Genomic DNA, 20,472 nt, shown 5'->3' with positions numbered 1-20,472 from the left:
ACTGTTTTCACGAAAAACAATTACTCTGCGCCATGCCTTCAATCTCAGCTCCTAGAGCGACAAAAACCCAACGACGCCGCCGCCGTCTTCCACGCCACTACTCTCCCTCACCACTCACATCATCTGCGACATCTTCTTCGTCGACATCGACCGCTGCATCTTCCCTCAAGTCATTAAAGTCCTTCTTCAGCAGTAGCTCCTCCGGCAGCAACTGCTCGCAGCGCAAAAATCTTCTGAACAAGATATCTTCACCTTTCGAACACGCGGCAGGAAATATCAGAAAAGGGAGAGGAAGAAATATGGGTGAAGGAACGGGAATCGGGATTGTCGGAGCAGGTGTCGGAGGCAGGGGAGGATTATTAGGAAGACATAAGAAGCCTAGCACATTGGATTTCAGATGCATTGGGGAAGAATTGGTTAGAGTCTCAACGATTAGGCTGAATATGCTTGCTCAGGTTGGGGGTTTCGAAGGTTTGTGTCCGCCATGCGTGTTAGTTGTCGAATCGCGACTGATTTTTTGCTTCTAGATGCGCCCAAGATTCAATGGGAAATCCCACAAATAAATGATTGGGATAGTAACTGGTTTGCACACATTTGCTAGCCAGATGATGCATCCTCCCAGCTCCCATCATCATGGCCATAAAGAAGAAAAAAAGGAAAAGGCAAAAAAAAAGAACACCCGCACGCCCCTCCAGCACAACGGAAAAACGAGTTTCCTTTCTCATAATGCCCCGGCGTTGATCTTTTGCTGCTTCTACCATACTTTGCTCCAGTTTTCCTTACTCGACTTTGCTCCACTTCACTTCACTTCACTTCACTTCGCTCACTTTTACTTTTTTACTCTTACTTTACTTTTCAATTTCCTTCACACTGCTGGTACCCACAACAACAACGAATTGGGGAAAAAAACCCAAAAACCGAAATGATAAATGAACGATGAAACGAAAACGAGTCTCCCCTGTCAAACTCTGTATAATAATAATGTATTCTATCCAATTCTCTTTCAGTTTCCTTGTCTTACCTCGAGCAATCCTTGTCCTGTACTGTATAATAAGATTGTACTCGCGGCTTATAGTTTTCTCAAACAAACACAGCGCAGTACCGGCAAAACCAAGACCAAAGTGAGAAGTGCTATCTATATATATACAGTAGGAAGTTTACTAATCCAAACCTTTTTCGGGATCTCTTTTTACCATCTACCCTGCACGGCATTCTACCTACCCCAATTTACCCACCTCAAGGATGAACAAACACCATTGCACGCATAAAAATGTACCTATTTTACCTACCACAGGATAGCAATATCATATGCAAAAACGCGAAAGCGCAACTCCCCCCCCCAACCCAAAAAAAAAAAAAAAAAAAATATACAATACACATAACAAACAAAAGAACAAAAGAACAAAAACAACAAAAACACGTGTCCTAAGAAAAATAGCGTTTTCATATATGGTGGTGTAGCAATCAGGGCCCAAATAAAAAGAAAGTACTATTTTAATGTGTATGCCGAACACACCTTATGAACAGGAGCATTATCCTGCTGAAAAAGAATATCTTCAAGTTGTATACACAGGGAAACCATTCGGAGAATAACAGGAAAAGGATGTCTTCTTAAAAGTCTACCATACTCAGTCTCATTGATATTTTGAGTAATAGGAACAAAGGGACCTGCACCTTTATCTTTAAAATGCCCCCAAACCATGAGTGAAATTCTCTTATTCTTGTCTTTTGGTATTGAATACACTCAGGGAGACAGATGTGTGGCTTTTTTTTGAAGGGGTGGGGGGGGGGGGTTGTTGTTGTTATGATGTATTTGTTCATGATTTGATCATTTGTGGTTGGGTGATTGGGAATGAGGTTTGTGGTGGTTGTGTGGGTGAGTGATAAAGATGTGAGGTTTTGTTTGGTTGTGGGGTCCAAGTCCTCTTTGGACCGGGTTGCACGGCCAAGGGCACATCACTCTGCGAGTACAATAGCGCGCCGGCATGATATCATGGAGTATGCACGATAAACCATTTTTTAAAAAAAGTCTCAAATTCATTTCATCCATTACACCGCCAAACTGAGCACGATACACAACCGTCCCCCGCAGCGCCTAAAGCTGCAACCTATACGTCGCAACCTCAAAAGGTCTCAGCATAATTTTAAAGCATTTGTGTCCCGTTGCAGTCTCAGCCAGAGCAACCTCCGAGATATCGTCCTCGAGGACATTAGTCTTATAAACCGCCTTGACGAGTAATCTCCTATTTTATTTCCAAGACATTAGTACCCCCACATCCCCGAATGGATAATCAAGAAGGAGGATGGTGGGGAACATACGTATGGACAGTGGTAGACCCCTTCCCACCAAGACTGTCATAAAACCTAAGCACCAGACTCCGTCCCTTCCTAGTTGGAATCCCACCGGTGGAAACGTCCTCGTCATCCTCGCCCCTCTTGACGGTGTCCAGGACTATGCTCTTACTCCCTCCTTCGACTCTAATGGTCTCTAAAAGCTCTCTCACGTTCTCCATTTCGTTGGCTGAAACATGGCCCGGTTCTAGCGGGTTGTTGAAAGCCATGGCTGTTCGAACGGTGGTTTCTCCCACTGGCCCGTGGTGCGGGAGGATAGCGTAGCGGAATGTGTGACGGCCCATGTCTGCGTGCGCGTCTGGCGCCTTCGGAGCTCGGATTAGGGAGAGACGCATGACGTTTCCGACCGTGGCGAAACCGTATTTGCAATCGTTGAGGATGGACACGCCAAAATTGTGTTCGGACAGGTCGGCCCATTTGTGGCAGCAGACCTCGAATTTGGCCATGTCCCAGGAGGTGTTGTAGTGAGTTGGTCGGCGGACAATGCCGTATTGGGTTTCGTAGGAGGCCTGGGGAGTTAGCTATAAACCTCCATCTTTCGATTAATTGCAAGATTTGATACCTCTGTGTTGTGAACGTCCACGGGGAATTCAACTTTCAAAAACTTCATGTCTTCTCTCCATTCGATTTCGTTGTCGAATTCGACAAGGCTACCCGCGCCATTCACTGCAGCTTGAAGACTAATGATGGTCTTGATCCAACTGGTCTCGCTAATCTGGGTCTCGACAAGGACACTGGCCCTGTATGGCCCATTCTCATAAACGGAAACTTTGCCCGTGGGCAACTCCCGACGAGTCTCTAGGTGATAGACCTCGACGTCCCATGCTTGCCAGTACAAGGGCTTGTCATCCATAATAACCAACTGGTTAGCCCTAGCACCCTCCGGAATGACCTCACGTTCCAACTCGCGGTCAATCAGACTGGTGATTACTCCATTCTCAACCGTAACCTGCAGTTTATCGTTCGCAAGAACGTAAACATCTTTTGCAGTTTCGGTAACTATACCCCATGTCAGCACGGGCGTTGCTCCTGAGCCGAGGAAAACTTACCGGTAACCTTCGGACCGTCGTCAGAAACTTGAACAAGTCCTTCAGTCCCCAAGAAGCCGTATTCGCTGCCGTCTGCCCCCTTCTGACAAGCTCCAGCCACCTCTTTCGGAAGCTTAACCAGCTCCGTGCGGTCCCAAGGGAGGGTATTCACAGCAAAAGGCTTAGTGTCAGAGCCCGGAGCAGACTTAATACCAAGAGCCAGACCGGATTCCTCGATGAGTTCCCCACACCTCCGGAAAAGCTCAGCATAAAGTTTATCAGAATCCCGATAGCACATCTCGATAGATGACCCGGGAAGGCAGTCGTGAAATTGGCATCTGTACGTCGTTGTCAGCAAGGGGCATGTGCGTGCACGAGGGCAGGGGGGACCCATACAAGCATATGATTTCCCATAACTCATCTATGTCCTTCTTCGGGTACTTGTATCCATAGATACTGCTCAAGCTGGCATATGCAGACAATAGTTCAACGTTCTTCAATGCCACTTCGGCTCGGCGATTGTTCTTCTTGTTGTTGCTTTGGGTAGTGTACGTTCCTCTGTGAAGTTCAAAGTACAGCTCTCCGTACCAAGTCACGAACTTCTTTGCAGACCCCTGCTTCTTCTCTAACCGGGAGAAGAAATCGTCGACACTATCACCCATCTTAACACGAGGAAGGAGACCAATAGTGTCGCTCATGCCGCGGCAGCGACGAAGCTTCTCAATGTGCTCGGCGGTGGGCCCACCTCCACCATCTCCGTGACCAAAGACAAGCAGCGAGGTGGTATCCTCGTCCATAGACTTGTGCTGAGTGACTGACCGCTTGACATCGCCAAAGTGTGCCTGAGCAGTATATGTCTCGCTTGGAGGCATGTGACACAGGACCTGAGACCCATCAAGGGCAATCCAGTTGAAAGTTGTGTGTGGGAACTTGTTGATATTATTCCTATTTATATAAATTAGCTACCGAGACAAAATATCTGTTGTGAAACAAAAAATCGTACCATGAAAGCTTCTGCGTCAAGAACCTAGTCATTCCCGCAAGTCTGCACAGCTGCGGCAATTGCGCACTATATCCAAAGGTGTCTTTTTTCTTCATCAGTTCTCGTTCTTATCCTCACTCATGTCTCAGACGACAAACTCACCAGGCAGCCAAAAGGTGGTACACCTCTCCCCGAATCTGCTCTGGAAGTAGCGTTGTCCAAGGATAAACTGTCTCACCAAACTCTCCCCACTCGGCATATTTGTGTCATGCTCGACCCAACTTCCACCAATATACTGAAACGTGCCTTTCTTGACATGATTGCGAACTCTCTCAAAGAGCTTGGGATAGTACTGCTCAAGCCACTTGTACTGCTGCGCAGAGGAAGCGGTGAATCTATGCTCCGGATACCTGTCCAGGAGATTGCACTGAGAGGACCATGAGCGCGCCACCTTGCCTAATCAATTACTTAGTATTACACTGAATTATGATCCGACACAGGCAAGAGAAGAAAAAGGGGTGGGGAGGTAATCATACGTTTCGTCTCATCAAACGGCCAGAGCCAGCAAGTATCGATATGACAATGTCCAATTCCATACACAATTGGCTCAAGATCCGAATCGTAAACCTTCGCAGAATCAACGTTACCACCAAGGTATCTTGCGGCAATCATCCGGCATCGCAGGATAGACTCTTGAGATCCGGGAACGAAAGTGTTTACGATATCATTGGCAACCTGGGTAGCCGTATGCGATTCCTAAAGTAGCGTTAGCCAACCCTGCACTAAGTGCACAAGCAGGCGGGCGGGGGGACACAAAACACATACCCAAGAATCCCCAGGAAACTCCCGCGATGCATCTCCCAGTATCCAGAAGTCGATGTACAACCCCTGAGCTTGCAAATTCGGCACGACAATATCCGCCTTTGTCAATTGGAAGCTACCGCACACCACCCAGCAAGCCACCATTACCATAAACTCACTTAAGCATTGTGAAATAGAAGACCTACTATCGATTCGGATCCGGTGGCTGGATGCTGTCCCCACCGGGAGCGTTCCCAAACATGCCATTGCATGCCAACTCGACATAAAGCAAATGCTCCTTACCGTCCCTCCACTGCTCAGGAATCTGATACTCAACCCTCTCCCCACCACCGGTAAGCCCCTGCACAGGCTCACCCTCCTTCGTCCACACCAACCCCTCGCAATTCCCATCCCAGTGAAACTCCAGCCTCTCCTGCTTCAGCATCCTCGTCGGCACGGTGATCCTAACCCTAAACCAATGCGTCGACCACGACGGTCCAAAACTCTGGCCCTTAGAGGTGCTCTTGAACTTGCCCTTAACGGCCTCGTCGAACGGAATACGCTTCAGGTCCGGGACGGAGTAGACTTGCAGCTTGACGTACTCGCTGGAGTCCTCGCTGTCACTAATGAACATTGAGCGGAGGTTCTTGCTCTCGTATTGCCCCTGCGCGGTGAACTGCCTTAGGCGTTCTTGGTAGATGTCGCGAATCTGTTGGCCCTTTGGTGTGAAGTTTAGTTGTGGGTAGCTGGAGGTGCCAGCCGAGGCATTTGAGAAGGGGGTTCCGCCGCCCATGGTTGTCGATGATGGTGATAACGTTTCTTCCTGAGGAGGGCTGTGGTAGCCGTGAGCGTGGCCGCAACTGTTAGACGTGGATTAGCTATGCTCTTAGGGATCCCCTAGTTATATGAAGCCAATTGCGGGGGAAGCTGCAGGGATGCAGCTGGGGAAGGCTTGCACACTAGTGGTGAAGGAGAATGAATGGGTTAAGCTAAGCTTTTCAAACCTCATAATTCAGCAATTCCAATTGTCAATGCTAAGAAGAAAAAAGACCCCCGGTGCAATAGCTATACTATCATAACAGCTTACCGACAAAACCTGTGAAGTTCCCCCAATTTAAGCGGACCTTGAAAACCATTTAAAACACAACCTCAACCGCTACCATCATCCATCTAATTTACCCCTCTTTCCCATCAGAGTACCCTCCCCACCAGCAAATCCCGTCCACCCAGTCCATTCTCAACCCACCCACACGCCAAGGTCACACACACAACCCGCGAAACCTCTCCCCGCATTCTCGTGTCCCCTTTCTCTGAGGCACAGTACGAGTACCGGTAGTTATAGTATGACACTTTTTACTTCGGAGGATGTATAAGGTGCGTCTGGTCGCCCTCGGCTTTTAAAAGTGTTAAAATCGCAAAATACAAGTTGTACCCTGCAGCTATATATTATAGTCATTCAAAATCCGCATGCCGTAATCTATGCAAATAAAAGCACCCCAGCAGCAGCATACAGTAAGTTGACTGGTTGATGGATAAATACTAAGGTATCATACTTTTTTTGTAATCATCATCATAATTATGTATCAGGAAAACCACCTTAACAAAAGTTACTCAATATATATATATATATATATATATACATATATTAAGAATTGGCACCTGGGCTTTGATATTCATTTTATTTTATTTTAAAAATGCTTTTCCAATTTTTTTGAATACCTTTGTTTTTGAGCCCATTATTCTTATTATTGTAAATCGATCGTTGAGTTCTGGTGTCAACTAGACACGCCGCTCCTGAGCGAAATACAGTAAACCCCAAGAATCAGGATCAAAACGAAGGTTTAGAGTGGCCCACCGGACGCCCAACTTATGACAATGTCTATCACACCCGGTTTATGATAGTTAATTTACGAGTGACAATATGTGGCTACCGGCTCCACGGAATCCGCTGCAAATATGGCACAGTATTTACCCGTAGCAGGCAAAAAGTACTCGAGTATGATACCGTACCCAATAACAAAATATATGGCGAAAAATGCGTGCGTATCTGAGCGCTTATAGAAGAAACTCACCACCCCTATTGTCAAATACTACTTGTCTGCCACGAGGACCAACCGCAAACTAGACATCTAGCCTCTGTAAGACTCCACAAAATATCACCGTCACCAGAATGCAACACAGCAGGCGCAAAATATTCATCATTGTAATCATTATCGTCATCAGCTACTCTCATCGCCTCTACCCTAACAAAACTCTCATTTCGTTCTCAAGACCTATCGATCTATCGTCAAGCGTAATTTGATAAACCTCCCAACCCCACCCCACCAGTCCAGTGGACGTTCTATCATTCTGTAGTCCAGGGAAAAGAGGAGGAAAGAGACCAGAGAAAAGGAAAAAAGGAAGAAAACACCGAATACACAAAGGACTTTTGTTTAGACAGCTCCGGTAGACTGCATCTTCTTTCTGAGGTGGTTCTTGTATTGACCGATCGAACCTTCCCATCGCCTAACTGTCTTGTTTTCACACACAAGGATATCCTTAGCAATCTTATCGAGAAGCCTGGGTAAAGCGGTCAGTATACGATGTCATGAATTATTCTGAAAAGGGGTGCCTACCTGAAGTCGTGAGACACGACGACGACACCACCATCGAACGCGTTGATAGCCTCCGCTAAACTATCGATAGTAGGAATATCCAAACCGTTGGTAGGTTCGTCAAGCAACAGCATATTTGGGGACTCAATGGCAAGAAGGGCAAAGACAATTCTTGACTTCTGACCCTCGGACAAGGTTCCCATCAAGGCTGTCTGAGAATCTCCACTCAGACCGTACTTTCCGAGTTGTTGTCTCCAGTACTGGTAATCTTGACTCTTCTCTCGGTACTTGTCACGTACAAAGTCCAAAGCCGACTTGGTGAGATCAAGCTGCTCAGCCGAGTGCTGGGAGTACATTCCCAACTTCAAGTGAGTGTGTCGGCTAACTGATCCGTTTGTCGGCTGGAGCTTTCCAGTCATGATTCTAAGAAGGGTCGACTTCCCAACACCATTGGGGCCGACAAGTGCCACACGAGAGTCCATATCCACGCCAAGATCAAGGTTTTCATAAAGATTATCCCTAGCATTACCAGAGTAGGAAAAGGTAACGTCATCAAACGAAAGTACCGGCGGGGGGAGCTTCTCGACGTCGGCAAAACGAAAAGAGAAGACACGATCAGGATTGACTTTCTCGATCAGACCATCTGCCTCCATCTTGTCAAGAATCTTCTGACGAGATTTGGCTTGTCTAACTAAATTGGCATATGTACCGGCCTGAGAACGTAAGCATAGAGCACCGCAACATTCCACAAGAGATTACTCACGGAAGCAATGAACTTCTTAATATGTGCAATCTCCTCCTGTTGCTTGTTGTATTGTTTCATCTGGTTGGTCTCTTGCTCACTTCTGGTTTTAATGTAGCTATAAAACCATAGGTGTCAGCAAACGTAAAAGCACAAGCCGCTGCAAGGAAAGTACTCACGCATCGTAGTTGCCGCCATAGTAGATAAGCTTTCTCATTCTCATATCGATCATGTTGGTGCAGACTCCATTCAAGAAATCCATCGAATGAGAAACTAAAACAAGGGTACGTGGCCATTTCTTCAAATACTCCTCAAGCCACACACATGCCTCCAAGTCCAAGTGAGCGGTAGGGTCGTCCAACAGAAGTAAAGAGGGTTTGACGAACAAAGCCTTCGCCAATGCAACACGCATACGCCAGCCTCCGGACATGTCCTTCGTGTGCTTTTTCATAGTTTCAGGGTTGAAACCCAAACCGGTCAAGATGAGGGACGCACGAGTAGCAAATGTCGAGGGGTCCATACTGTCGATACGCTAAACATATTGTCAGTGATTCTGAAATGCACCAGAAATACCGATAGCAGGATGATATCCGATAGGGCCGAACGTGTTGGAAAGGCGGGGAAATGGGGGAGTCAGGGGTGGTCGAACCTCATAAAGGTCTTCCAGAATCGGACTATCATGACCCTCATTCTCCAATGTCTCTTCAGCTAATGTCTCCAATCTCTTCAGCTCTTCCTGAGCTTGAGTAACAACGTAGTCAAGAGCTCCCAAGCTAGTCTTATCGGCAGGCTCATTGAGTAGATAGATATCAATGTGCTCGGGAATAGGAAACTCCCGCTTAGCAACAGATTTCAACAGAGTCGATTTTCCGCAACCGTTCTCACCAAGCAGTCCATATCGGCGACCATAATTCAACTCGAGTGTGGTATCCTGGATAAGAACTTTACCATGGAAGACAAGCGAGACGGAAGAAATTTTAGCATCGCGAGACGACTCCAACGAGGAGAGAACACCAGTAGTGACACGGTCGGAAAGCCCGTGCTCGTCCTCCTGCAAAGCAAGCTTCTCAAGCTTGGCCAAGGCCCTCTCGTCCGTACCCTCAACAGCTTCACCATTCACTGAGGACGCTTTGGAAGTCGCCTTAGATCCAGCCCGAGATGAACCAGGTGTGAGAGCAAGCTTGCTAGCGGCGGTCTTCTTCGGTTTGTCTTCCCCACCGCCTGCAGCACGCTTCGCAGCACGCTCGGCTTCACGCCTAGCCTTTGATGCAGAAACCATAGTTTATATGACTGAATGAAAGTTAGAGAAAACCTGACTTCGAGGAAAAAAGGTTGGGTGAGAAAGTGACAGGAGGAATGGGCTGTTGATAAGGGGGAAGGAAGCAAAGGTGCGAAGCTTACTATTGGGAGAGATGTGGCAGTGAAAAGTCTGCAAATGCAAGGCAAAGTAAGAAGAAAAAAAGAATTAAAAAAAAAAAACCTATTAGAAACACAGGCAGGGATGAAGATGAAACCCAGAAATCTGTCCTCTTATTTCAACTTTTCAACGTTCTATCCAAATAGAACGAAGAGGGCGTAACAAGTGAGTGGAGATGTCTATCAACGGTGAAAGACTGAGAGGAGAACAAGTTATGGAGGGGTGTGGAGGGGCAAAAAAGCACGGCGTGGTCCTTGATTGATTGAAGTTCGTTTTAGCAGGGGGCACAAATTTATTTTTTCTTTCTTGTCTTTTTTTTTAGCCTCCTCAGTTCCGCTTACCGCTCGATGTCCCCCCTGGTTATCAGATTTACGCTATCGTTATCAGATCAGAGCCCATCCCTGCTCGCAGAGCCTCCGTTACCTCCGCAACCTCTTGTCAACAAACAATTGATAAGCCAATAGTAGCTTACCACACCAATCCTAATAAGTTCGTTCGTAATCTATATAGGCACCGGTATACGAGTACCCCCGAGCGCACTCATCTCCCTCAAAATTCCATATTACCATACTCGAGTACCTGTAATACTTTGGCAACCTATGATAATTATTGCCAAAATAACAATATATTACATTTAGCAACCTACTTGTACTCGTACTTGTAGAAAGTTTATTCAGGGTTGGTGTCTCAATTGGCCTACTACCATCAAGACGGCATCTCCCGTCTTAGCTTGGCCTAACGCCGAACGTATCATACAAGTATCTCCATAGATCAGCTACCGAGGCTCAAAAACAAGCAAACACGTCTTAACTTTATCAATGTCATATGGTGGGAAACCCCAGTACTGCGTAGCAGTGGTAGAGCGTCAGGGGTTTGTGCTAACTGCTGCTTGGTGCTCGTACCAACGATCTCGAATTTCCAGGAGCGGGCGTCTCAGTGGTCAAGTGTTGACAAGATGTCTCTCTGAAATTCACACGATACCGAGAGAAACTCATAGCTCCATTAATAAAGGCCTAATCAAAAAACACCATCTCAAACACCCAAACATGATATCAACGACTTCCCCCTCCTCCTCCCCGCCATATCCAAGTTCCCTCCTTTGATCAAATCCCCTGTCCAGATCGGCCGCCAACCCAATGCAAGAAATCCCCCATTCGTACTCAATGTTATACAAGTTGAAAAGCCATTTTCCATTGTTCCATGCCGCAAAAGGATATAAAACGCAAAAGGAGATAACCCGTCCCATCCGCACCAGAGTCAAAAGGAAAACCTAGCCAGGAAGAGAAAAGAAAAGGATATCGGAAGAAAAAAGGAAAACGAATAACATCCTATCTCGTGGTCGCTCCCCTGTAGCTATAATCCTCATCCGGAGCGATAGGCATGCTCAATCCCGAGGGGGTTCTTCTGTTCCCACCCATTGCCACAGGTCCATGTCCTCCGATTCCGTTATATGCGCTTCCTTCGCCACCCCAGGGAACAGGGTTGCCGGGGTGAGCATCGTAACCGGTATCGTAGCTGGTCACACTTCCGCTACGTTCATGATGGGATGGCGAGAATCTGCTGTCACCATCGTCCTCATCCCGGTCCCTGTTAATGGGGGCATATTCGTCGTTAGAACTAAAGGCATCCTTGGTGGTTTCCTCAATGTCATGCCCCGCCGGGCTCAGATCTTCAAATGGGGAGACGCTGTGTTGGCGGAAATACCAAGCGGCATAGCCCGCGATCCCAGTAGTTCCAAGCCAGAAAAACCTGCACCGAGTTAATGAGGGAAAACGGAGCTGAGGGATGAACGGCATGCGGAGTGAGGGGGATGTATACCACAGAATTACACCGAGTCCGACGGCTGCTTGGTTCATCTTACATGCTTTGGGGTCCTCGCCGGTTCCAGCGGGAAACAATGCACAACCACCCTCCTTCTTGATCTTTTCGTCCTTCTCTTTCCCCTCTCCATCAGAGATCCCGCCGTTAGTGTAGCCAGCGACAGAAACAAAGGCCGCGAACCAAAGAATCTACTCCCAGTCAGTTTCCCTCGAGCGTAAAAAAGGAGCAAACAAGTAAGAACACACCGAGAATATAGTATTAACCCCAATAACCCAGTACGGGTGCGCAAACATTTTTGTCCTCGGAAACCGAGGCGCCTGGGTCAGGTAAACCAGCGCCGGAACCGCAAACCAACACTGCCACGGGCAAAAAGCCATCGTCAGTTTTCACGGCAGTCTACAGGAGTGCAGATGCAAACAGGGGATGGAAAAACTCACCATTGTAAACATGTATTTTATCGCACCACTCGCTGGACCCTTCGCCGACATGCTTGCTATAACCACCCCCATTACCACCACGCTCCATAACGCCTGGATAATGTGTAGAGCCAAGTTGGCCTTCACGAGAATGGCCGCATTCACCATGATGCCCGAGTGTTATTTTGTCCCCAACCGTTTGGCTCCGCTATTGCTGCTGCTACTGAGGTGCTCGTCGTAATACCGTTACTCGGCGGGATGGAAAAGGACTTTTTTTATTTTCTATTATTCCGATCTCGGCTCGGGGTTTGAGTGAATTGTAGGGTTAAATTAATTGGAAAGCTGCAGTGGTGGTATTTGGTGAGATTGAGGTGAGGCTGAAACTCCTGTTTCCCTTTCCGTGCTGACGTTGGACTTGAACAAGCAGAAGGAAACGAAAGGATCAGTTCGGTCAATCAATCGTCCCTACCGTATCCTCCGTGCTTCCAAGACGGCGCAAAGGTAAACAAGCCACTAAGCAAGCCGAAGGAGATAGGATGAGTGTGCGGTAGTATGGGAGGAAGGAGGGGAAAAAAAGTATAATAACCGGTCAATAGAAAGGATGAAACGGGAAAGGAATCGATGAAAGAAAGAAGGAAAGAAGAGAAAGAGAGAGAGAGGACTGACTACGTGACCTCAGCTTTCCACCAACCCTCTCTTTCCTCTCTTCCGCTCGTTCCTCGCTAGGATCATGGTGGCTTTCTTTCGGAAAGCTCAGGTGGGGTTTATTTTTGGTGGCTACCAGCCATGCAGGACTCCCCCCCTCTCAAACTGTACGTGTGCCATATTCAAACAAACCGCCGATCATTACAACCATCCATTGCGATCAGCAGAAACTTGGAGGGAGGCTCAACACAGTGGGCTCAGATAAACTGGATGGAAGACCAATCAATACCGGTACTCGAGCACCGGTACTCTACATTAGCTGGGTAAACTCACATTCTAACACTTGAGTACCAGCAGTAATCGAGTAGAGGGGACGACGAACAGCCCTACCAAATTTGACGTTTGCCACCAGATTCCTTGGTGCCCTGTTCGCTGTTCCCTCCCCGATAGTGGCGCTAAGCTGAATACTCGAGTAACTTGGAGACCGTGGTAAGTGTAACGAAAAACAAGCAAAAAGAGACCTTGACAACGGAATTCACCACCTCTCAAAACCCTTAAAATTTTGAGGAACATGTTCTTGGGCACCAGTGGTTGAAACACTATGAACAGACCATCAATCTCGGATTTTTTATAAATCCACTGGCCCTATCGATATCTTAGCCTTTTGTGTGGTGTCCGGGCTAGACTATTGGTCTCACCAGCAGTACTCGAGTACCAGCTTGGGCAGAGAGTCCATCGTACGAATAATTCCATACGGGTACAGCATCATCATACTCGAGTACGCGTAGTCTACCAGTAGTCTACCGGTACATAGTTCGCATTGTCTAGCACAGTTTACGCTATCACCTCCGGTATGGGCATGATACTTCATCTCCAACCTCGCAAGGTCAACCACGTACAGCTAAGCCTTCCAACTTGTATCATACCGGCGCCATTTTTCCTTTCTTCTTATAGCACCAGAAGCAACCTGCCGGTGCTGTATCTCTCTCGTCCCGCCACACAACATCTGCCCATCTCCCTCCGGGACCCTCCAGTTAAATTAGTCCCACTGGTACTGTACAGTATAATACTCGTACTCGAGTACCGGTGCCATAGCAACCATATGATGCAATAGCCTCTTCCAAGATATCAACCTATGCACCAAAATTCATAATATAGTACGATCCACCACCCTACCTAACACACATGCATAACTGTCACACATACAAACAAGTAAGCGTCAACACCAATATCTCGGAAAAATCGGCCAAAACCTGCAGCCCGCCAGTCCCATGATGAGCAAAAATAATAATTTCACTCTCCCTCTTTTTTCTCTCCTCCTCACGGGCAGGGAGGCAGGAGGGCTTGGCACCTTTGTGAAAACGGGAAAGAATAGGATGCAAGAAGCTCTCACGTGTACTGTACTCGAGTACCGTAGGTCATAACTTTGCAGCGCCCGTGCCGTCAGGGAAAGTGCTGCTTGAAGGGGCTGGAGTATTTTGCATGTCTTGAAATGAAGACATGTCACGTGTGGAGTATTGTGGGGGTTTTGTCAGCCCGGGCGGTGTTACCATAACATAAGTTAATGGCCCATGTCTTGGCGGTCCGGCACCTCGATTCCACCTAACTGAGTTTGCAAAGAGGGTCCCAAATGCCAACTTCAACGAATGACAACCTCTGGCAACCCCATTGATAGCTCCCTTCTATATCAGACTACGCGAGCCCTCCGTTGAACAAGTTTAACTGTAAATATGGGTAAATAATTGCTCTGTAGAAAAAAAGGGCTAGACCACGAGCGACAGTGTAGTACTGTACTCGTACTGCAACTGCGGAAATGCTTGACACCTCGAACAATAGCCAGCATAGCGCAAATCAAGTGTAAGTGGTTATCTATGGTATTATACTCGCGCAATTCTCTACGAGGACCGTTAGAACTGGGGGTAGGCTAATCAATTGAACCTCACGCTAGGACGTCCAGAATTCCCCTCTTTAGATAAGGGGAGGGAATTATCATACCGGGAAAAGAAAAAAGAAAAAAAGCTAGCCTTTACCCCTTCCCCAAGTCAAATACCGTACTCGTACTATAACGAGGCACGACACAACAGACCTTACCAGGAGAGGCAACTCCAACGTCTTACCACGAGGTTCAATTCTTCCAGCTCTTACGATACCCTCCATATCACGTAGCCTAGTGCGAATTATTCACACCCAGCCGTTCCCCAGACCAAGAGTTTTCCACCCCGACTGCACGATGCCGTACTCGTACAGTACTCGAGCACACAGTTGCGACACTGTATCAGTACAGCTCAGCGTACAATTGAGTTCGTGTTATAGACGATCGCCTGCACTGCTCCGCTCTGTGCTCGAGTACAGCGCTTCAGTCCACAAACTTCCCTCTTTACTGTATGATAGCGCTCGCTCACTGCAACCCCGAAACCCCACCTCTTAGGGAATCCCTATGTGAGTCTGGTCCAATCACCAGACCGGTTCGCAGCATTGCAATAGCAATCAGAACCGGGGATACGGTATTGGACAATCGACGGAATCCCTACGGGTAACCGTGCGGTATTGTGTGTGCAGTGCATACCGCACAGTACTTTACAGTACACAACCCGGTACTCGAGTACAGCCCTACAGAAGAACAACACCCGCAGCATATCGTATGCATCTGACAGTGCTGTACAGTACCGGTACCTGCACCTAGAGACGCTACCCGTCCCCAAGACAATCCAAGACATGATTTGACCCCCACGCTGCCCAATCCTAACCTCTATCTCCCATATTGGTATCTACAAAATTCTATAAAATTTACCCGCTGCCGGACCTACCGGTGCTTGCAAGATAAAATATGATAAAAATCTCTCTATCGTGAACGCTAATCGAGCTTGTATAGTGCCCGCGGTCTCCAGGCATTGGCTCCACCCTAGCTTCTCTAGGCATTGATATGTGAGCATTGGAAGTGGGACAACAGAGGCAAAGCAAACTACCTCGTGCGATCTACGATACGATACGGCATGAGATGACATACGTAGTGTGAGATTCACTCACATGAAGCCCAAACACACTGAAAAGAGAAGAGGGAGGGGAAAGTAAGCATTCATTCATACTCGCGATCCCACGCGAGCCAGGTACTGTTGTGGGCTATTCAAACCACTCTACAGCTCAAGCTCGAGAGTACGGTAGGTAGGTAGGGAGGTGTGCGTACGAACATCTCTAACGTAGCCTCAGCGCTGTGAACTTTTGAGAAAGCGTATAGTCTTTTGAGAAAGCGTATAGTAGGCCTAGTTAGCTTATCCATGAAGCTTGCTCGTTCATCGTAGCTACTCACCTCCAACACTCGATCGAGAAGGGAGGAAAGAAGGGCAGACAAGAGAGAAAGGAATGGAGTAAAACCCACGTCGGAAGTTCCGCCACCTGACACCATTTTGTCGCTGTCATATATAGTACCGTTTAACGCTTCTATCATAATCGGGCTAATGCCTGGCACAAACGCTTCTCACTGTGGGAAGTGAGTGAGGGCGCTCCCAACTCGACCCAAGTGGCACATCAATGGCGGGATATATAGCACAGCGTATCTCATCTCTTGCAGCTTAAACGCCTGGTTGCGTTCGCTACGGGACGTTCGTGCCACCAATCATCACACACGCTTTTCACAACCTTCTATCATAACAATAGTCTAGCACCATCCAATGCTATACGATACGATACGATACGATACGATACGATACGCTCCAGCCCGATCCGATCCAGTTCAGTCCAGTCCGGCACGAAGTATACCAGAACACCGATACCGCATATTTGCCAACAGCAGATACCCGCACAAACACATTATTCCCTTTCCCTTCTACCCTTCTACCCTTCCACCTCTCCTCCCCCCTTCATCCAACCACCCGACCCGAGGGTCCAACCAGAACCAACCAAATAATCACCCTGACTTCAACAACCCAGCAAATGCTCGCAGCGGTAGACTGTTACACCTGCCGTCGCCGTCGTGTCCGTTGCGACCGTGCACTCCCGCACTGCGAAAAGTGCACCAACAGGCACGGGCTCGACTGCTTGGGATATAAGAAGCCGCTGGTATGGAATAAGGGCGTTGCCTCGCGCGGGAAGATGATGGGGAAGACGTTCCCCTTGCCAAAGCCTTCGAGGCAAGGGGGCTCTGGATGTGAGGCGGTGGTGGTGAAGGTGAAGAAGGAGGAAGATTCTAGTGGGAGAAGCAGTAGTCCTGAGAATGGGATGGGTAGTGGGTCGGGGGGAGGTAATAAAGCTGGGGGGGTGGTTGTTTTTAGGAAGAGGGATGGGAGGAGTAGTAATGGTGGTGGTCGGGGGAAGGTTGTAGGTAAGGGGGAGGGTGAGGGTGCAGGGACAGAAACGATGGGTGGTGGTGGTGGGGGGGGCGTGGCGGGTGGGAGTGATGAAGAGAAGGACCCGGGTAGGGTGGTAGTGGTCGGATGTGGCAGCGGTGTTCGGGGAGGTTGGCTGAGACCTTTCAATCCAGAGTTTTTCGGAGATCTCGATAGCACGAGCAAATATTATCTAAACTACTGTACGTCACCTACACTCTCTCCCCTTATGGCACATCCAACTGACAAAACATCCATACACCCTAGTCGACAAGCGAGTTTGCAGAGACTTAATCCTCTTCGAACGCCATGGAGACAATCCCTACCGCAACCTCCTCTCCCTCGCAGCTGAGCACCCTCCCTTCCTTCATGCAGCCCTCGCTGTCTCCGCAAGACACTACTCCAACAACACCGGTTTCCAAGGAACCCACTCGTTAGTGTACAAAGGCCGCGCGATAAACTCACTTTCACAAGACCTGCAGAAGCCAGACTACGATGGCAATGGTGCGACCATCGTTCGGGAGCCTGTGCTCGCGGCGATGCTGCTGTTCTTGTTCTTTGAAGCGCTCGAGAGCGGGAAGGATACGTGGAAGATACATCTCCGGGGCGCCAGGCGATTGATCCAGTTGAGCGGGGGCATGGGCAGGCAGAGGAGCAATCTCTCGTCGTCGTTGGGGGTATTAATCACTCATGTTGCCGCGTATGTATCCCCGCTTCCTCAATAATATCAATACTAACGACACATAAAGCATCGACATAATCGGAAAATCCCTCGCCTTCTCCGGAGGTGCTGACACAGACACCCTCTCATGGGGTAGCACCAGCGGCAACCCAGAAGAGATCTTTAAATTTCTCGAACAGGCAGAACACTACTCCTTCCTCGGCTGCCCAACCGAACTCTTACAAGTAATATCCCTAGTATCGCAACACAAAACCCCCCCTACCACTACCACCTCCCCCACGATACAAACCCTCCTGTCAAGAATAGCAAACTTTAACCCCCAAGATTGGGTAAACAGGCGCCTCCCCTCACTTAACCAAAATGCCGCCGGAACATCCATCCCGCGCCTCGACGCGCGCGAACTCTACCACCACGTCTGCGCCTACAAGTGCGCCGTGCACATATTCGCCCTACAAGTGCTCACGCCTTCATCGTCGTCAGTGGTGCGCAAGACGGACGAGCTCGTCGACGATATTATCACGCACATTGCCAGCTTCGAGCCCGGGTCCGTCTTCTTCAAGGGTGTAGTCTGGCCCATATTTTTGGCCGGAGCTGCGGCAACGAGTGAGTACCAGAGGGAGTTCGTCAGAGTGACATTGAGGAATATATGGAAGTTGTTGCCGCAGTTTAATATTAAGAGCGCAGGGGTGCTGCTGGAAGCCATGTGGAGGGATGCCGAGGGGAATTGGAGGGAGAGGCTTGCAAGAACCGGGAGTGATTACTTGTTTATTTAAGGAGAAGATGGAGACTACTACTGTATGTTGCTTGTGCTATATTTCTTCATTTGAATAGTCGTAACTTTTCCGTATGTTACCGGTTTGCATCTGGTCTTGACACCCCAAAGTTTAAATCTTGGTCTGCCAGTCTTCATTTTCCCTTTATATCTCTTTCTTCCCCTGGTATTAGTGGCGTAGGGTCGGTTCGCAAGCAGAGGAGACATAGGTCATAATCATCATCTAGGAATGGATGGATAGCGCCGTATTTCTTTATACACCCCTCTTCGAGTGAGTCCCTATGATTCGGTGCTTGTTTATAGAACCTTGCCGAAAAACATCCCCCCTAGACGAGACCGCTTCATATAACCACTTCTATATATGATACAGTAATCGTGTAGTCAGCACACGCACATTGAACCACCCCACCATACGCCCCAAACCTCCTATATCATACCAGGAAGGGGGGGGGGGGTGAGCACAAGTGAGGGATTCAAAAACAAAGCCATAACAGCTCATGCACAAGAAGGGGTCTATCCCAAAATTAGATTTATCCCCCACCCACCCATGGGTATTCCTGAGCTTCCGGATGTGATCTACTTCATTGCAGCATGGGGGCATGTTGGATGGTGGATTTTCACGTTTTCGTAATGAGCTTTCATGGTAAGGATCTTGGCACTAGTGGATTTTGGAGTGAGATTTTGGGTATTTTTTGGAAAGGGAGTGGTCGTATCGTGCATGGTTTTAATTATCTATTCGGGAACCGTGTGGGCTGGCTGAGTTGGGTTTCAGGTAGTATAGTCTATCGCTTCGGGGGGGGGGGGCATACCGCCTTGGAATGTAAGGGAGCTGGGTATGTTCTGTCGTACTCATGCGGTGTCGTGAGGTAAAACAACATGATACTTTTTATAAGATGGTCCGCGGCATAGCGTTACCCGTCACCTACGATGCCCGCGAATTGATATGATATTCGGTCACCTCGATAAGTCCCTTGTTGGTATAGACGCAAGAGAAATTGAACCCCCCCATGTTTTCCATATATCAAAAATGCTCGTTTCCAACAGGTAGATGATACTCACCACCATAGATTGCCTCAGAGAAATCCGGTATAGCACAATTTGACATCGAGATTCACATAATTGGAGGTTATTTTATAAGAAAAATTCTGATCACTAGAGTTCTAAAAGGCAAAAGCCTTAACCTTAATTAGATGCTCGGGAAATAAAACAGGTCAATATAATCGAGATTTGGACTTATAAAAATAAGTTACGTGAGAGGAGAAATTCACATTGGAGTTTGGAGGGTGGGAACATTATTGGCTCAGTGATCGGACCCCGTGATACAAGTATATCATAATAATAATAATATTATTATATGCGACCTTCAAGACTCCTTTTGGTTACTCCTACCCAGGCCGAGGTTCACTTCAAAGCCAGGGAGAGAGTTAGGAATGAGATACATAGAAAGTGGGTGGAATGGCAATTCCTACCCTACTACAAGTATAGGCCTCCATTTAGGGAATGCTGGTATTTTATGACCCTCCCTAAGTTTATAGCCTCCAGACTTCATCAAATGCGGGCAAACAAAAGTTACCTCGCGGCTCAAACAGACTGGTCTAATCAGGACTGGGACATAACCTGTGGGAGGTGCCTCAAATACCTGGAGACTTTTGACCATGTTGTGCAATGCTCGGCTCTTTCTGAGTCGAGAAGAAACATCCCCCCCCCAAGTTTTTGACATGGGTATGGAGTTGGAGCTGTGGAAGGGGGGTAAGGCGGGCAAGAAACTGATGGGAGATTTTCTCTCTTATGTGATAGAGAATAGGATTAACTTTCCAGTGAAGATGGGGGTTTTTCCATTTACGAGGAATGCTGATTTGTCATCGTGATGATATGTAGTGATTTTCATTTGTGACGGG

General features: G+C 47.9%; 3 protein-coding genes; 1 reads left to right on the top strand and 2 right to left on the bottom strand.

The window, feature by feature from the left end:
• Positions 1-2,015: 2,015 nt before the first annotated feature.
• GSTUM_00006536001 (uncharacterized protein) lies at positions 2,016-6,268 on the bottom strand. XM_002838710.2 has 11 exons: positions 6,168-6,268; positions 5,370-6,023; positions 5,188-5,299; positions 4,899-5,118; positions 4,525-4,818; positions 4,384-4,465; positions 3,777-4,325; positions 3,402-3,718; positions 2,915-3,351; positions 2,320-2,861; positions 2,016-2,243 (listed from the first exon to the last, which is right to left on the bottom strand). Exons 2-11 carry the CDS (start codon positions 5,954-5,956, stop codon positions 2,096-2,098), a joined length of 3,288 nt encoding a protein of 1,095 aa, XP_002838756.1. The 5' UTR covers positions 5,957-6,023; positions 6,168-6,268; the 3' UTR covers positions 2,016-2,095.
• Positions 6,269-7,350: 1,082 nt separating this feature from the next.
• On the bottom strand, positions 7,351-10,195 carry GSTUM_00006535001 (uncharacterized protein). XM_002838709.2 has 6 exons: positions 9,901-10,195; positions 9,149-9,789; positions 8,679-9,031; positions 8,521-8,617; positions 7,779-8,470; positions 7,351-7,722 (listed from the first exon to the last, which is right to left on the bottom strand). Exons 2-6 carry the CDS (start codon positions 9,776-9,778, stop codon positions 7,596-7,598), a joined length of 1,899 nt encoding a protein of 632 aa, XP_002838755.1. The 5' UTR covers positions 9,779-9,789; positions 9,901-10,195; the 3' UTR covers positions 7,351-7,595.
• A 6,533-nt stretch (positions 10,196-16,728) lies between these two features.
• Positions 16,729-18,822, top strand: GSTUM_00006533001 (uncharacterized protein; the record flags this gene model as incomplete). XM_002838708.2 has 3 exons in its annotated part: positions 16,729-17,323; positions 17,388-17,820; positions 17,870-18,822. The coding sequence occupies 3 exons, from the start codon at positions 16,729-16,731 to the stop codon at positions 18,573-18,575; spliced, it is 1,734 nt and encodes a 577-aa protein (XP_002838754.1). The 3' UTR covers positions 18,576-18,822.
• Between the last annotated feature and the right edge of the window lie 1,650 nt (positions 18,823-20,472).

Source organism: Tuber melanosporum, assembly GCF_000151645.1.
Source record: "Tuber melanosporum whole genome shotgun sequence assembly, scaffold_27, strain Mel28".
NCBI lineage: Eukaryota > Fungi > Ascomycota > Pezizomycetes > Pezizales > Tuberaceae > Tuber > Tuber melanosporum.
This window is presented reverse-complemented; position numbering and strand designations above follow the sequence as displayed.

Excerpts from the sequence above, each read along its gene's own strand:
- GSTUM_00006536001 (XM_002838710.2), bottom strand. The coding sequence starts at position 5,956 with ATGGGCGGCGGAACCCCCTTCTCAAATGCCTCGGCTGGCACCTCCAGC. Across the intron at positions 4,326-4,383 it reads TTGACGCAGAAGCTTTCATG|GAATAATATCAACAAGTTCC; the intron begins GTACGATTTTTT and ends TTATATAAATAG. Across the intron at positions 3,352-3,401 it reads CGACGGTCCGAAGGTTACCG|TTACCGAAACTGCAAAAGAT; the intron begins GTAAGTTTTCCT and ends CATGGGGTATAG.
- GSTUM_00006535001 (XM_002838709.2), bottom strand. The coding sequence starts at position 9,778 with ATGGTTTCTGCATCAAAGGCTAGGCGTGAAGCCGAGCGTGCTGCGAAG. Across the intron at positions 8,618-8,678 it reads TATGGCGGCAACTACGATGC|CTACATTAAAACCAGAAGTG; the intron begins GTGAGTACTTTC and ends ATGGTTTTATAG. Across the intron at positions 8,471-8,520 it reads TTAAGAAGTTCATTGCTTCC|GCCGGTACATATGCCAATTT; the intron begins GTGAGTAATCTC and ends TTACGTTCTCAG.